Source organism: Pleurodeles waltl, chromosome 6, assembly GCF_031143425.1.
Source record: "Pleurodeles waltl isolate 20211129_DDA chromosome 6, aPleWal1.hap1.20221129, whole genome shotgun sequence".
In the NCBI taxonomy this organism is placed as follows: Eukaryota; Metazoa; Chordata; class Amphibia; order Caudata; family Salamandridae; genus Pleurodeles; species Pleurodeles waltl.
The window spans coordinates 148264845-148278654 of NC_090445.1; the positions used below are offsets into that span (position 1 = coordinate 148264845).

Consider the following 13810-nt stretch of genomic DNA (forward strand, 5'->3'; position numbering starts at 1 on the left):
CCCCCCCCCCAAAAAAAAGTACAAATTTAGCCTGGATACCTTTTGTGGAACAAATGTTTAAAGGGTTTAAGGGTGAACAGCCTCAAACATAAAATAAGGGCCCAGGATATTACTTGTGTCGGTCCAATGAAACACATCTTTAACTCTCTTCTGGGTGAAGGTGACCATACAGAGTTCATTTGTAGTCACATCTGTTTTGCAGTGTCTTTATAGTAGCTTTAAAATAGTTATGAACAAGTAATAAATTAGGCACAGTAAATTAACATTTTTCAGACAAATTTATTACATCCAGTGTATTTTGTGATACAGTGAAAAACAGACGCTTCTCCTACAATGTACACACAAACGTCCTATGACCATTCACCCAGAGGGATGGTCAACCCTGGGGTTTACCGTGCAAGGTGTTGGTGTCAAAACACATTTCATCCGTAATATTTCTAATATATGGCCAATAAATTTACCTTTCAAGAAGATAATCTGAGGACCACCTTGTATGCATTTGCTATTGTATGAGTTGGCTGTTAGTGCAATGTTTAAGGCTTCTCCCTCAGCCACCATACCAAACATTCTTCTCACCCAGAACGGGATTAAAATATGAAGAATCTTCATAAAACTCAAGATGGCAAGTTAAATTCTTCTCTAAAATTATTTCGGAATTGATTGACATATGTCGATATGGTCACTAGCACTGGTTTCCCACAGTACTACGTTACTGACAGTACTACAAAACCAGATAAATAATTAGGTTTCCAGTTACTTAACAATGAATTGAAGAAAGTAACATTGTTTACTACTGATTACTTGTGCACTCTAAGGTTGATGCTCTAGGGAGCGGAGGGGATTCACAAGAGGGGTACTTTGAAAGTCTTCACCCAGAACCAGTCTAGTTCCTTTCTTTCGTATCAAACACCACTATATTTCATAAAAAGCGGCCCCCATTGTCCATACCAAACAAATCCCAAACTTTTAACAAAGGTCCTTAACTTTCTGATGCCACAATCAATTTATCTGTTTCAAAGACCACCCCTTCCTTAGCAGTCATGTCATCGGTCTATAGCAATATATTAACATACAATGAACAACTTCCGCACTCCATCCAGGTGTGTTCCGTCGGACAGACAGCACCGCCTATTTGTCCAGAAAGAGCACGAGTTTTCAGCCCCTCCGCATCCCTTCTCGTTACTTGATCAGTAATGTTGAAGAGGTCAATCAGAACTTTAAAAATCCAAAATCTAAGGTCTTAAAAGTGGTCCAGGTAAAAAGAAGAATGATGGCATGGGACAGATCGCTAGAGCATGAAGCAGAGTCTTATTCAAGGTTTACACTGCCACAACCAACCGCGTGTGCACAAACACAGGGCAGGTAGCTGCTATTAACAGAAGGCTGGGCAGGGCAGACGCAAGTAGAGGAAATATTCCAAACAATGAAAACTTTCCTTTCTACTACTTTAAAAGGCATTAAAATGTTCATATATGTTATTGCACTTTTCTGCTGGAGCAATCCAGCAAGTGATCATTAGACAAAAAAAATTGCTTTAGAAGCAAAAAAAAAAAAAAAAAAAAAAAAAAAAAAAAAAAGAGAATTAAGATGGTGGTCAGAGCTGAATATCAGTGTAGGACCCCGAGAGAACCCAAAAGTCACCTTGTGTTAATGAACACGACTGAGGGGATGTGCAATATGACAGTTCTCAAAAAGTCTGTTTGTGGGCAGAGTGGAAGCAGAAAGTACATCAATTGTTTTAAACCCCAATAAATAGGTTACAGTACAATAGTTAAATGAGGATTCTCCCAGCATCCAAGCTGCCGAGATGCTCACTGATGATACAGCGTGTGGGTTCTGCTTATGTGATTGGCTACTGACTGCCAAACACATCAGGTTGGCAAAAGACTGTCGAAGTGTAGGTCTAACGGAAAAACTAAAGAGGTCAGTGCTGACACAATACAAGGTGTGTGTCCCACCTTTGCTACCGCCAACGAGACAGAGAGCTAGTGTATTAATTAACCTATTAATTCAACTTTGTCCTGAGCAGTTTACACCTCCTCTGGTGAATACAAATTAGAAGGAGCTAGACATGGTCATGAGCATACATAAGGTTTTACAATCACTCAGTTTCAGAAACTGTGGAAAATAACCCAGGGTGGCAAACAGTGGGGCTCTCTAGAAAAGTGGGAAGATGTTTCCAAGAGCCTTAAAGGCCAGTATTGCTCTAGGAAGATAGTCACATGTCCAGCATATCCAACAGGTGACTGCTGCTGCACCATCAGTATTTCAAGAGCTGTGGCCTGCGGGGAAATCTGCAATTGTCTATGTCCTGTAGCCCTCGTTGCTGAAGACACCTGCAGCTTCCACGTGGTGTCTGCCAAATAAGCATCTCCTGTAACCAGCCCTGGTGCACAATCCTCAGCAAGACAAATGTGGAATGGAAGTTCATATGCAATTTGGACTATTTGTCTCTGGAGTCTGAGTTAGAACAGCACCACACCATAATTATAGGAATGCTCGTATGGCTAACCTACTTCACTTGGAGATGAAGGGGCAACCGAGCAGGGCAGCAGAACCAAGCAGGCAACTTACAAAAGTTAAATGCTCCTTTATTTGACAGCATCAGAGTTAACCCAGAGCTTGCTTGGTCAAATGTCCCTGGTGTTACCAAATCCAAAGCCATTGTGTTGATGCACTTTAGAGAGTTCCTCTTCCTGCTGGTACCACCACAGTGCAGGCATCTGGCAAAAGCAAAAATGGAAGCAGATGGCTAGTCAGTGTCCCAAGAGGTCTTCGATTCTGTTGCTTTCTGGAAGGAGGCCTCTCCCCTTTCCACCACACTGTTCAACCGCAGCCGTTTCAGCTTATCCACCAGGTTGATACTGAAAATGCTGTTTTGGCTCAGGCTCCTAGCATGTCGCTTAGAAGTTCGGTCATCTAGCCTCATATTTCCCAACAATGATTTGCTGAAGTGAAAACCTCCAAGAGTCTGGACGGGAAGGGGCTTCCACTCTCCTCCTAGGTAAAAGGTGGGATATGACGTTGGGGGCTCTGAAGAAGTACCACCAGGCTGAGTGGCCCCTGACATAAGACCATTCCTGAAAGTTGGACAGATCGCAGCAGAAATCCCATGCTCCTTAACGAGGGTCACCAGTCCAAAGGGTGCGCTTTGACTAATGCTTGGTCTCCCCACACCAGTCACATATTCCGGCAAGAGCTGCTGGGAATCCCTCGCAGCAGATCTCAGGCTCTCAAAGTCCCCACAAGAGGGAAGAAGGGAATTATAAAGACTGAAAAAGAGAAGGGAGAAATTTGAGCTTTAATCACTCATATGATCTTAATCAATGCATCTTTTGAAAACACTCTTAATAGGCAGTAAGTCGTAGATTTAAACCGAAGTAGATTTTAACTCACATCTCCTGTCTTTGTACCTTTCATTTCCCACACACGCTAAATGCACATGGAAAGAAAATGCCTGGACTAGGCCCAAACTCCCCCAAAACTCAATCAAAGGGGCATACCAGTTCATTTATTAATAACACTGTCACCGATGAAGCCATGTTAAGGTGCTGTAAAGGGAGGTTTATTGTTACACCAATCAACAATGTACATTCAATCAATCTCAGAGGGACGAAGGGCAGACTGACTAGAATTTGAACTTGCGACTGCCAGGTCAAAAATAGGTTCCTGTCGTGGTACAGTCACCACAATGGTCACCAAACAAATATAACCTAAACTTTTAAGCACTTTTGATTTTTCATTGAGTATTCGCCAATTTTCGTTAGCTTGAAAGGGTAAATGGATATCTTCATATTTGGTTGCACAGTGGGTTTCTGTAGCACTACTCTAACACCAGCTGTTCGTCACCTCTCTGCACTGCAGGTCCATATCCTCAAAGATAAAAAAAAAAAAAAGGAAAAACGGACTGTGGGCTTCTTGAGTATGTGTTGGAGAGGCTCCTAAAATAGGGTCGGCCTCCGTCTTAAAGTTACACGTAATATTGCAGCTCCTGGGATCAGATCAGGGCTGTATGGCTGTGCAGTCCTATGTTCTTTGCACATAAGGGACCAACAGGAACATAGTTCTACTTTTATTCACTTAAAGTAACAGATTATTAATCTCCAGAATTCATACCATGCTGCTAAAAGTGACCTAGCAGGAGGTAACTAGAGCTTCTGTGCAAGAAAAATACACTCTGCACTTTCTAGCAACTATGTTGTGTTAGAGAAAAAAATATATACATAAACATTACAACATTTTGTTTTCACCTAGGCCAGTGTTGTGTGATCCATGTGATTGGAATTCCACAATGAATGACTTAGAATCTTTCTTGTTTTACCATCAGGAATAAGTTTCATCTAATGCCAGTTGTTAGTCTTCAAAAACAATGGTGCAAAAAAATGCAGAAGAGCAAAACTAATTAATACGATCTTCCTTTTCAGAAACGTCCTCATCTGTAGCGATGAAGAATTTGAATATTTTATTATGTACACACCAAACTCCAAGAAACAACGCCCGCCCCACTACTCGAAATTGTCCATTTGCAGTGTTAAGGATCTTTTCCTCGCTATGGTAATTGTCAGAGTAATGCTGGGTAGACCAACATTTGTTTTTCTTTGCAAAGGGACTGTTTTTGTTTAGCTGTAAATACTGACATGTTTGCAAAAGCCAAGTTTGACCGATAGTCAATTCAATCTACACCTTACGACCTTTTGGCAGGGAAATCATGTTTGAATTTTCCCATATGGAGAGGCCAGGCACTGAATGATGACAGCTTTATGACTGGGGCCCCCGGTTATATGGCATTTATATTTAACATTCCCATCAGAATGTATCCATATTTCTTTTTTTGCTCTACTCATCTGTATTCATCGATATTTATTTTATGCTTACTGTAAAAAACGAAGATGCAATTGGTCTATTTCTACATTTATTCAACCAACAATTATTTTACTGAGATTTTCCATTACAGTACAATACAGGTATCTGAAATAATAACAGCTTGAACAGCTTTACGGCTGCATTTATTTAGGCTTCATTAGGAATTATTTTTCCTTATTTTTTTTTTTTTTTTTTTTTTAAACTCCCTACCTGTTAATCTGCACAAATATCAATTTAGCATGCATGACTAACAGTCGTGAAAAATCGCCCATATGAAAATCCATCTTCTCTATTTTTCCATATTTAAAATAAATAGACAGTAAAATAGATTATTTTCAGTCTGTACTTATCTATACAAATCTGGAAACCCTAATTAGGACAAAAAAGTATCCCTTCCGCCCCCCATCTTTTTGCTCCTACTTATATGTGAAAGTTAACTATGTTCTGGCTAGCCATCCGAATGATAGTACCTGCCCAGTTGGGGACATCCTAATCCCTTTTGAGGTGCTGCTAAATTGGGAAATAATTTTTAGGAAAGAAAACAAGAGTAATAGTTTCACTGAGAAGCACAAACATTTTGGGTTTACTGTTTTTAAATGAGAGTTTCGATACATCTGAATAGGAGGATGCCGCTGGCCCCTCTCCATGCGGTTAGAATCAGATAGCAAAAAATTGTTTAGTTAGTGACAAAATCCACTCCGTTAGAGCAGGCAAAGAGGTCAGATTAGTGATTAGTTGTTAATATAATTAATGTTTGAAGCAAAAGGAGAAGGCATCATGCCCACTGCTTGAATGGCAGCATGCCAGGAGCAGGCTACAGGTACATGCACAGCCTGACAGCAATCCAACCTGGATTCCATCCAGTAATCAAGACTGCTGCCCATGTGAGCATCTGGGCATCAGTCACCAAGCGGATTCCAAGCTGCCGGTCCAGGTGTCCGCACCACAACACCGAGCGGTCAGCTCTGTTTGTGGAGAGGACCCCAGCATCTCGCAGCTTTGAAGGCTGCAGGAAGTGACGTACACTGCATCCTCCGCCCCCAGCAGGTCACATTTCACTCAGTAGCAGCCAGACCCGCTCCTTGCCTGGCAGTTGGGCAGTAACCTGGGGTACACTTACTGTGTTGCAACAAACCTCCCTTTGTGTAAATCAACCACTTCTAAAAATGCGCTTTCTTCCCAGGATACACGTCATTAAACTACAGCAGAACAAAAAGAGCGGGAGGCCTCTAGGGTGGCCCCACAACTCTCCAGATCTCTTGCTGACGTTGCTAGACTGCTGTGGTGTCTCGAGCAGCAGGGGTAGCAGGAAGAGAGGTATGGCAAGTCCTTCCTGACTGCCGGATAGCCATGGAGGCAGAGGTCACCAGGTGGAATGACTACATCTGGAAAGATGTACACCTTTTACTCTGGATACAGGAAAGGCCACTGAACACCCATATAATCCCTGCCTAAAGACTGAAGAAATTTGGTCACTTGCTTTTTGGGACTATTAAGTCTCACCAGTTGGAACACATTCTCCATCCCTAGAGTCTCACACCCAGATATCACCACTACTTTGTTAAAAACCTTTTGACCCCGCAACCCCTCAAAGCTTATTCCTGTCCCCTCATGGACGTGGATGTCTCAGCCAGTCAAGTCAGTCACGTACGCTGGCAGCACACTAAAAGGCTGTCAGGGATTCCAACTAGTAGCTATGTTGTGACAGCTTGTAAATGCTACATTTTCAAAACTTCGTTTGGCGTTTGTGTGGATAACCACTGTGTACTGCTCACCTTAATGGGCTGCGACCTGCCAATGAATGAATCAGAAACTGGTTCAGTTAAGAACATGCCGGGCAGCTGCCACACTATCTTTTGTAAGGACTTTGGTGAGTTACCACTCTGACCTAGTGCGTGATCTTTGAATTTTCCCCACCCAGTCCTGCGCTCAGCCAAAGCACCATGTACATGAGGTTACTGCAGTACTGCCAGGGACTTGGGAGGTTCACACTCTTACACTGGCATCAGGCCCATCTTTCATAGTTTCAACAGCTGCAGTAAGCGCTTAAGCCAGGACTTGTGTGGTCTGCAATCAAATGCAAAAATAAAGTTAGAAATAATGGTGCAAGCAAAAGAGGAGGGCATTTTATAAAGGTTGGCAAGGTTGCAAAGGCTGTGCCATCACCAATGTAGGCGCAACGTCACTGCGTGTCACCCTCTGCTGGAATGGTGAAAAAGAGGAAGGACCCACTTACCTGGGAGTGACGGTGGTGTTGTCTTTGGCCTGGTGCAGGATGCGGCAGGTGGTGACGGTGTACGTAGACTGGGTCTGGGGGAGGTTATTGGTGGAGTGCAACACTGAAAATGTACATGAAACCAAGGGTTAACACGCAAGGGGGCACCGAAGCACAGCACATGGGCACAAACAAGGGGGCACACAAACGGTGGAATGGAAATTAACGGGGATAATGTGTTCGCGGGGTCAGTACATAGGTCTGCAGGTGGTCAGAAAGTTGGGTTGGGGAGATGAGTGGTTACATGGATAGATCACAAAACCAGATTGCCACAAAGCTGAAGGGTGTATCAGAACACAACGGCTTCACAAAACAGAAGGCACAGGGGCTGCTCAGCCCCATACATTAACAAAATGCCTCCTTGGTCCACCACTGCACAGGAGAAAACTGGAAAGGGCGTAAACCATGGCAGTGATGTGTGATACAAGCTCAAGCTTTTGCTTCAAGCCTCCTAGCAAACATGTGCATGGATACACAAGGCGACAGTAAACAGATGGACTCCGTGGTGCACTAAACCTTAATCTAATGAACTTATTATGTCGACAGAGCTGCCCTTTGCCACTCAAGTGGACATCGGTTCTTGACTGAGGCATTCATTTACATCTGTGTTGACTATTCTGGTATCAACTGAAGCTGCACTTAAACCCTGTGCAAATGTATGGCCTACAAAAGAGAATTTGCAAACTGCATGACTGACAGCGAATCATGGTAATAACCTCGAGACTAAGGAAGATCTTAACATGTGAGAAAACTTACCGAGGTACCAATGTATGAATACATATAATTAAAGTAATACAGGGGGTCAAGTCATAAATAGCACCCGCCAGTCCCTAAACAATGATATTATCAACTACATTCTTTAAAAACTGAATGTACAATATGAGGTGGAAAAAGAGAAGGCAATGCTCTAGTGTGCAGCTCTCAACAAGGCAATTCTCCAGGATTAACTTTTCTAGTCGAGCGGGAACCCGAGAGCAAGCATTATTGGATCCTCCAGAGAGGTACCCAAAGAAGGCCAGAGCAGAGGATCTGACCGTAGGAGACCAAGGCTACTTCTATTTTCAATGATGGTAGACTGCTGAAACGACTTGCTGGCTGACAACCTCAAGCAACACAAGAACAACAACAAAAAAAAAATGGGACAGAAGTTTACAGGCAGATGTAAGGAATGAGTGGGGAGACGGAGTGAGAAAATAAGATGAAATGTGGATGCAACAGGAGGGCAGGGGGCATTATATAGAAACATGGTGGGAAAAAAAGAGCAGACTGGCAAAGAGTAGAGCAAACGATTGCAGGAGGATGGCAGCAGGGTAGGAAAGTGACTTACACTATGTCTCATAAATATGAATTCATTTGTTTCTACCAGCAATGAATACTGAAACATTAGAAAAATAAGCCAATGCTGCGAAATGGAAAGAAGCATTCCTGAAAGAATGGTTCTCCGAGAATGTTTCTCTTATTCACGAGATTTGAAACTCCCTACCACTTTAGAGCACCTCTCCCAAGGTGGACAATGAGACAATGCTATACATATGAGAAGAATCCACTGCTGGAGAAGGGAAGATTACTTACCTGAAACAATGCTCCTTTAGCAGAAGGTCCCTTCTTAAGCTCACAATTTGTAAATATACCCCGCCGTTGCAAGTGTTCTGACAGCAGGGGATACCCAATCCTTGTGAATTTAAGAAAGCTCCAGTCTACAAGGGAAAGGCAGTGGGAGAGAGCTATTGCTCAGATTTCTGGAATTTGGAGGGGATGCAGAAATATGGAAAAAATTTAAGTAAGGAATCTATCCTTCAGGGCATCATCCGACACCATGGCGAAAGCCAAATGAAGCATGGTTTAGGTATACAGTGGGATGTAGCTTAGCATAGTATTGGTCAACGAACCTGTTCTTTTCCTCATTGTACCCAATACTGCAAAAGAACTACACGGTCACAAGACCGCCTTAGCACAGAGAAATCATCTTCTACGTATGTTCACAACAATTACAATCGATATACGTACATTCCACAAAACTGCTTCAAGCGCTCCCAGCCAGAGATACTCACTACTAATGTTCTCCTTGGCCTTGGAAGGGGTGGAGGTAGCCAGTGCCTGGAAGGAGGTAAGGTCCACTTCATCTTCCTCAAAGTCGTTCAGGTTGTAGACCTCCTCCAGATCCACGTCCAGCTGACGGAAGTCTTTGGTGAGTACTCCGGGACGGGGGTCCAGGATTCCACCCAGGTTGGGCTTTGCCAGCTGCTGCCAGTGGTGAAGAGTTACTGAACCTAGGGGGAAGAAAGGGATGGAGAGAGAGAAGTCAAGTCTACAGGAAGGGAGGGAGAAGTGGCACTGTAACTGGTGACATCGAGTTAGGTATAGTCAAACACGTACGCCCACCTTGAACACTAGCCACAATTCCTTAACCTGATTAAATGATTTTAACTCCCAAATATGGAGACTGTAGAAAATATGCAGGATAGGAGTGTCCTGCAGCTCCATCAAAAGACAGTTTGGTTAAATCTCTAAAAGAGAACTAGAACGAAGCACAAGACTTCAGCTGATCACACCAAGGGACTTCCTGCTCCTCAACTTACAACAGATCTGTGAAGTGTAATTTCCTTGGTTCCTTTCAGACATATCTAGACAAGCAAAATGGCTTTGTTCCAGTGAATGGAGTAGTCAATACAGATCTTTATTGTTGTGCCAGTGACCACAACCCACATTATACTTAGTTCTACCCAACCCGGTCTCAACACATCTCTCACTATAAAAGTCATGTTGTCATAAATCACAACTTTGCAGGGCTCACCAACGCTCAGACAGGTGAAATGTTGGGTACTAATTTGTGCGACAAAGAATGCAAGCAAGTCCCCAATTTGTATATTGATATAGTAATTGTATAAAGCATATCGAACTATGAATATCTATATCCAGGGCAAAATGAATCAAGGGAATGTAAAGTAGTATTTGAAACCATTACACAGAAAGCACAACAGAGGCGAGAATCAGTCACCCAGAGGGTCTCGGGTTGAAAGCACACAGCTTACATCCACATCTAGGGTTGAATGCACACAACTTACATCCACATCTTCTAACCAACCACCCTTTACATGTACTAAAGTTTCCCCGGCCTTTACCTTCCATTGGTTTGACGATCTGTAGTTTCTCTGGGAGGTAAGACCGGGAGCTAAAGGAAAGACTGGATCCACCAGTGTGGTCGGAGCTGCCAGAATAGTTGGTTCCAGTGGACAGGATACTCTCGTTGGGTGTCAGAAACCCGCTGGAGTTTTCTGTGAAAGTTGTTTCTGCTTCAAAGAGAGGATCCTCTGGTGAGTGCCGGCCCTGCCCCATGCTGAGACGTTGAAGGGCTGCCACCAAGTCCTGGCTGCCTGGCGTGCCTGGTTTCCCCAACTTCTTTTCTTGACATTCACTTCTATAATGACAAGTAAAAAGAAATCTTAGGAAACAACTTAAGATTGTTGTGCCACCAGTGAAAGTGATTGATTACATGGATCAATTCACGGATGCGGGGGCACCCCTTGCCCAGGGATACTTATGATACATGTAAATCAGAAAATCATTGTCAAAAGTCTGTGTTAGTTGCACACCAACCTGTTTGTTTAGTACGATTAAACCCACAGACTTAGGGGGTTAATACAAGTTTGGCAGGCAGAAAAAGCTTCCCTCCAAACTCCCAGTCAGGTTGCTGCCAGTGTGGCTGCCTTCCGGCGGGCTCCATTCCAAGTTCCCTGCTGGGTCAGCGGGCGGAAACGGTGTTTCGCCAGGGGAGGGAGAGGGGTTTACAGGCCACAACATGGACACCAGCTCATAACTGAGCCGGCCCATGACAGGGCTGTCCACGGGGCACCCTGCACTGCCCATGCCAAGTGCACCTCTGGTAAAAGCTGGCTGAGAGGGGGGTGGTAATCCCTAGGGCGGAGCTTCATGCAGCACTGCCCTGGCGGATTAGGACCACCAGCCGACCACTGCCAAAGTGGTCGGACCACTGCTTTAGCAGCGGTCAGACTGACACTGCGGCCCTGGCGGTCTGAACACCGCCAAGGTCATAATTAAACCCTTAGCCTTGAGTTAGATATTACAAATTAGCAACTATTCAGTACTAGAAATTCACAAACACTGCAAAACACGACATGAATAATTGGGTAAAATAATTCCATAAACACATTGTGATTGGATTTATATAGCCCTTGCTACCCCTGATGAGTGTCTACCAAAATTCAATACAAAGCTGTGTTAAGCAAGATCATCCCACAAGGATTCTTTAGGGGTGCAAAAAGAGTCAGTGATGCACAAGTATGGGCTAGTAGAATAAAGCCATCACCCTTTGGTGTGTAGTTGTTTTAAAACGAGACGGCAGACAGAAAAGGATGCAGTACTGACAGTGGGTTGCTTTTATAGGTGGATGCCTTTTTCAGAGCTAGAGGTGGTACCCGTTAACATCTAAAAACGCACAACACACTTACCTGGCTCAAAATGTGAAGCAACCAAAGCAATTGGACTAGTCAAGGTGAATTACTGTCCTAAACAAGGCCTATATGCAGAGTAGGCTAATAAGTTGAGCTAGCTAGAAAAATTCACCCCTTCCAAAAATTGGAAATTAGCTTTTAGACCTAGTCTTTCTAAAAACTCGAGAAAACATTTAATGAAAATCTCTATATCTAACATAGTCATGAATATCTAGAGCAACGGTACTCAAAGTACGGCCGGCGGGCCGCCAGCGGCCCCACGGACCTAGCTTGGCGGCCCGCGAGACGCACAAACGCCATATCATAATGGCCGCAGTATGTAAACATAGAAGAGGGCCGCGGGAGCATGGGCAACAGTGGCTTCCTTGCGCATGCTCCCGCGGCCCTCCTCTATGTTTACGTACGGCGGCCATTGTTTATGGCATTGCCCTGACGATCCTGGAAGCCAAAGCCCCATAAAAGTCAGCGCTTGCAGCTAACTTTTACGGGGCTTTGTCGTCTGCTTCCTGTCACCGGCTCCACGTCTGCTGCCCGCCTGCCTGCCTGCCTGCTGTTCTACATTTGTGGCATCTTTACAGTGCTTTGAGTCAGGTAAGGCTCTTTGGTTATTTATTTATTTGTTTTTAATGTAGTGTGTGTTACTGGGGTAGGCGTGAGAGCAGATTGCGCTGTGTGTGTGCGCTGTGTGTGTGTGTTACTTGGGTAGGGGTGAGAGCAGATGGCGCTGTGTGTGTTACTGGGGTAGGGGTGAGAGCAGATGGCGCTGTGTGTGTGTTACTGGGGTAGGGGTGAGAGCAGATGGCGCTGTGTGCAGATGGCGCTGTGTGTGTTACTGGGGTAGGGGTGAGAGCAGATGGTGCTGTGTGTGTGCGCGCTGTGTGTGTTACGGGGGTAGGGGTGAGAGCAGATGGCGCTGTGTGTGTTACTGGGGTATGGGTGGGAGCAGATGGCGCTGTGTGCAGATGGCGCTGTGTGTGTTACTGGGGTAGGGGTGAGAGCAGATGGCGCTGTGTGCAGATGGCGCAGTGTGTGTTACTGGGGTAGGGGTGAGAGCAGATGGCGCTGTGTGCAGATGGCGCTGTGTGTGTTACTGGGGTAGGGGTGAGAGCAGATGGCGCTGTGTGCAGATGGCGCTGTGTGTGTTACTGGGGTAGGGGTGAGAGCAGATGGCGCTGTGTGCAGATGGCGCAGTGTGTGTTACTGGGGTAGGGGTGAGAGCAGATGGCGCTGTGTGCAGATGGCGCTGTGTGTGTTACTGGGGTAGGGTTGAGAGCAGATGGCGCTGTGTGTGTTACTGGGGTAGGGGTGAGAGCAGATGGCGCTGTGTGCAGATGGCGCTGTGTGTGTTACAATGTTTTAAAAAACGGGGTGGGGTGGTTGTTCCCCCTCTAAGCCCCGCCCCCCGCTGTCACTTCAGTGCAGCCCTCGGCCGCAAACCATACTGCAATTTTGGCCCCCGAGAAAAAGTTTGTGAGTACCCATGATCTAGAGCAAACTGAAATCGCAATAGGCTTTGCAAAGGCACTATGTAGATATCGCTGAACCTTTCTTTCTATTTCTTTGTTTGAGACTGGGACAAACTGCAATGTTTCATAGCAATGGTACAAGTCAGACTTTTTCAGTTACTAATATTTGTCACTAAGTATATTTAGAGTGCTAGATTAAAGACTGCTATCTGTGACAATGGTGGGGTGGCCGGGGTAAGGACGTCAAAGATTTATATGTGGATTCCAAAGAGATTATGTTAGTTACCCTGAAAACATCTGTTCATGACATATATTGCTGTACATTCAGATGCTCTGCCCTTGTTAAAGGGATACTCTGCCAGGCAGAGATGATCTTTAAAGATCCAGTACACGGGCATTAGATACTACCAGCAAGTCTGAACAGAGTTGGCCCTTGATGTAGGGAGTGTCTGAGGGTGCAGCTTTGTATTTTTTATCCACTCTTGGTGTAATAACACATGCGTGCGCTGGATTTTTAACGATCTCATCTGCGTGGTGGAGCATCCCTTCTAACATGTACAGAGCATGTGTGTCTATAGCCACAAATGCTCTGTGCAGGTTAAAAGGGATGCTCCACCACGCAGATGAGATCTTTAAAAATCCAGTACACACGTGTTACTATGCCAAACACATTTTTCTTAGAATTCAAACTTGCCCATATTTGATGCTAAGGGAAAGACTCGAGATAAGTTTTT

General features: G+C 44.6%; 1 protein-coding gene across 4 annotated transcripts in view; it reads right to left on the minus strand.

The window, feature by feature from the left end:
- Positions 1–261: 261 nt before the first annotated feature.
- The window catches only part of HAP1 (huntingtin associated protein 1), a 137656-nt gene continuing 124107 nt past the window's right edge, over positions 262–13810 (minus strand). For 2 of the 4 annotated variants that reach the window (XM_069237652.1, XM_069237653.1), the window contains 4 exons: positions 10261–10556; positions 9190–9408; positions 7100–7202; positions 262–3272 (listed from right to left, as the gene is read on the minus strand). In XM_069237652.1, coding sequence (XP_069093753.1) covers positions 2753–3272; positions 7100–7202; positions 9190–9408; positions 10261–10556 — 1138 coding nt within the window. In that variant the 3' untranslated portion in view covers positions 262–2752. Of the gene's footprint in view, positions 3273–5333; positions 5374–6861; positions 6931–7099; positions 7203–9189; positions 9409–10260; positions 10557–13810 lie in introns of all 4 variants that reach the window. The other 2 variants (XR_011204747.1, XM_069237654.1) reach the window with 2 other exon arrangements.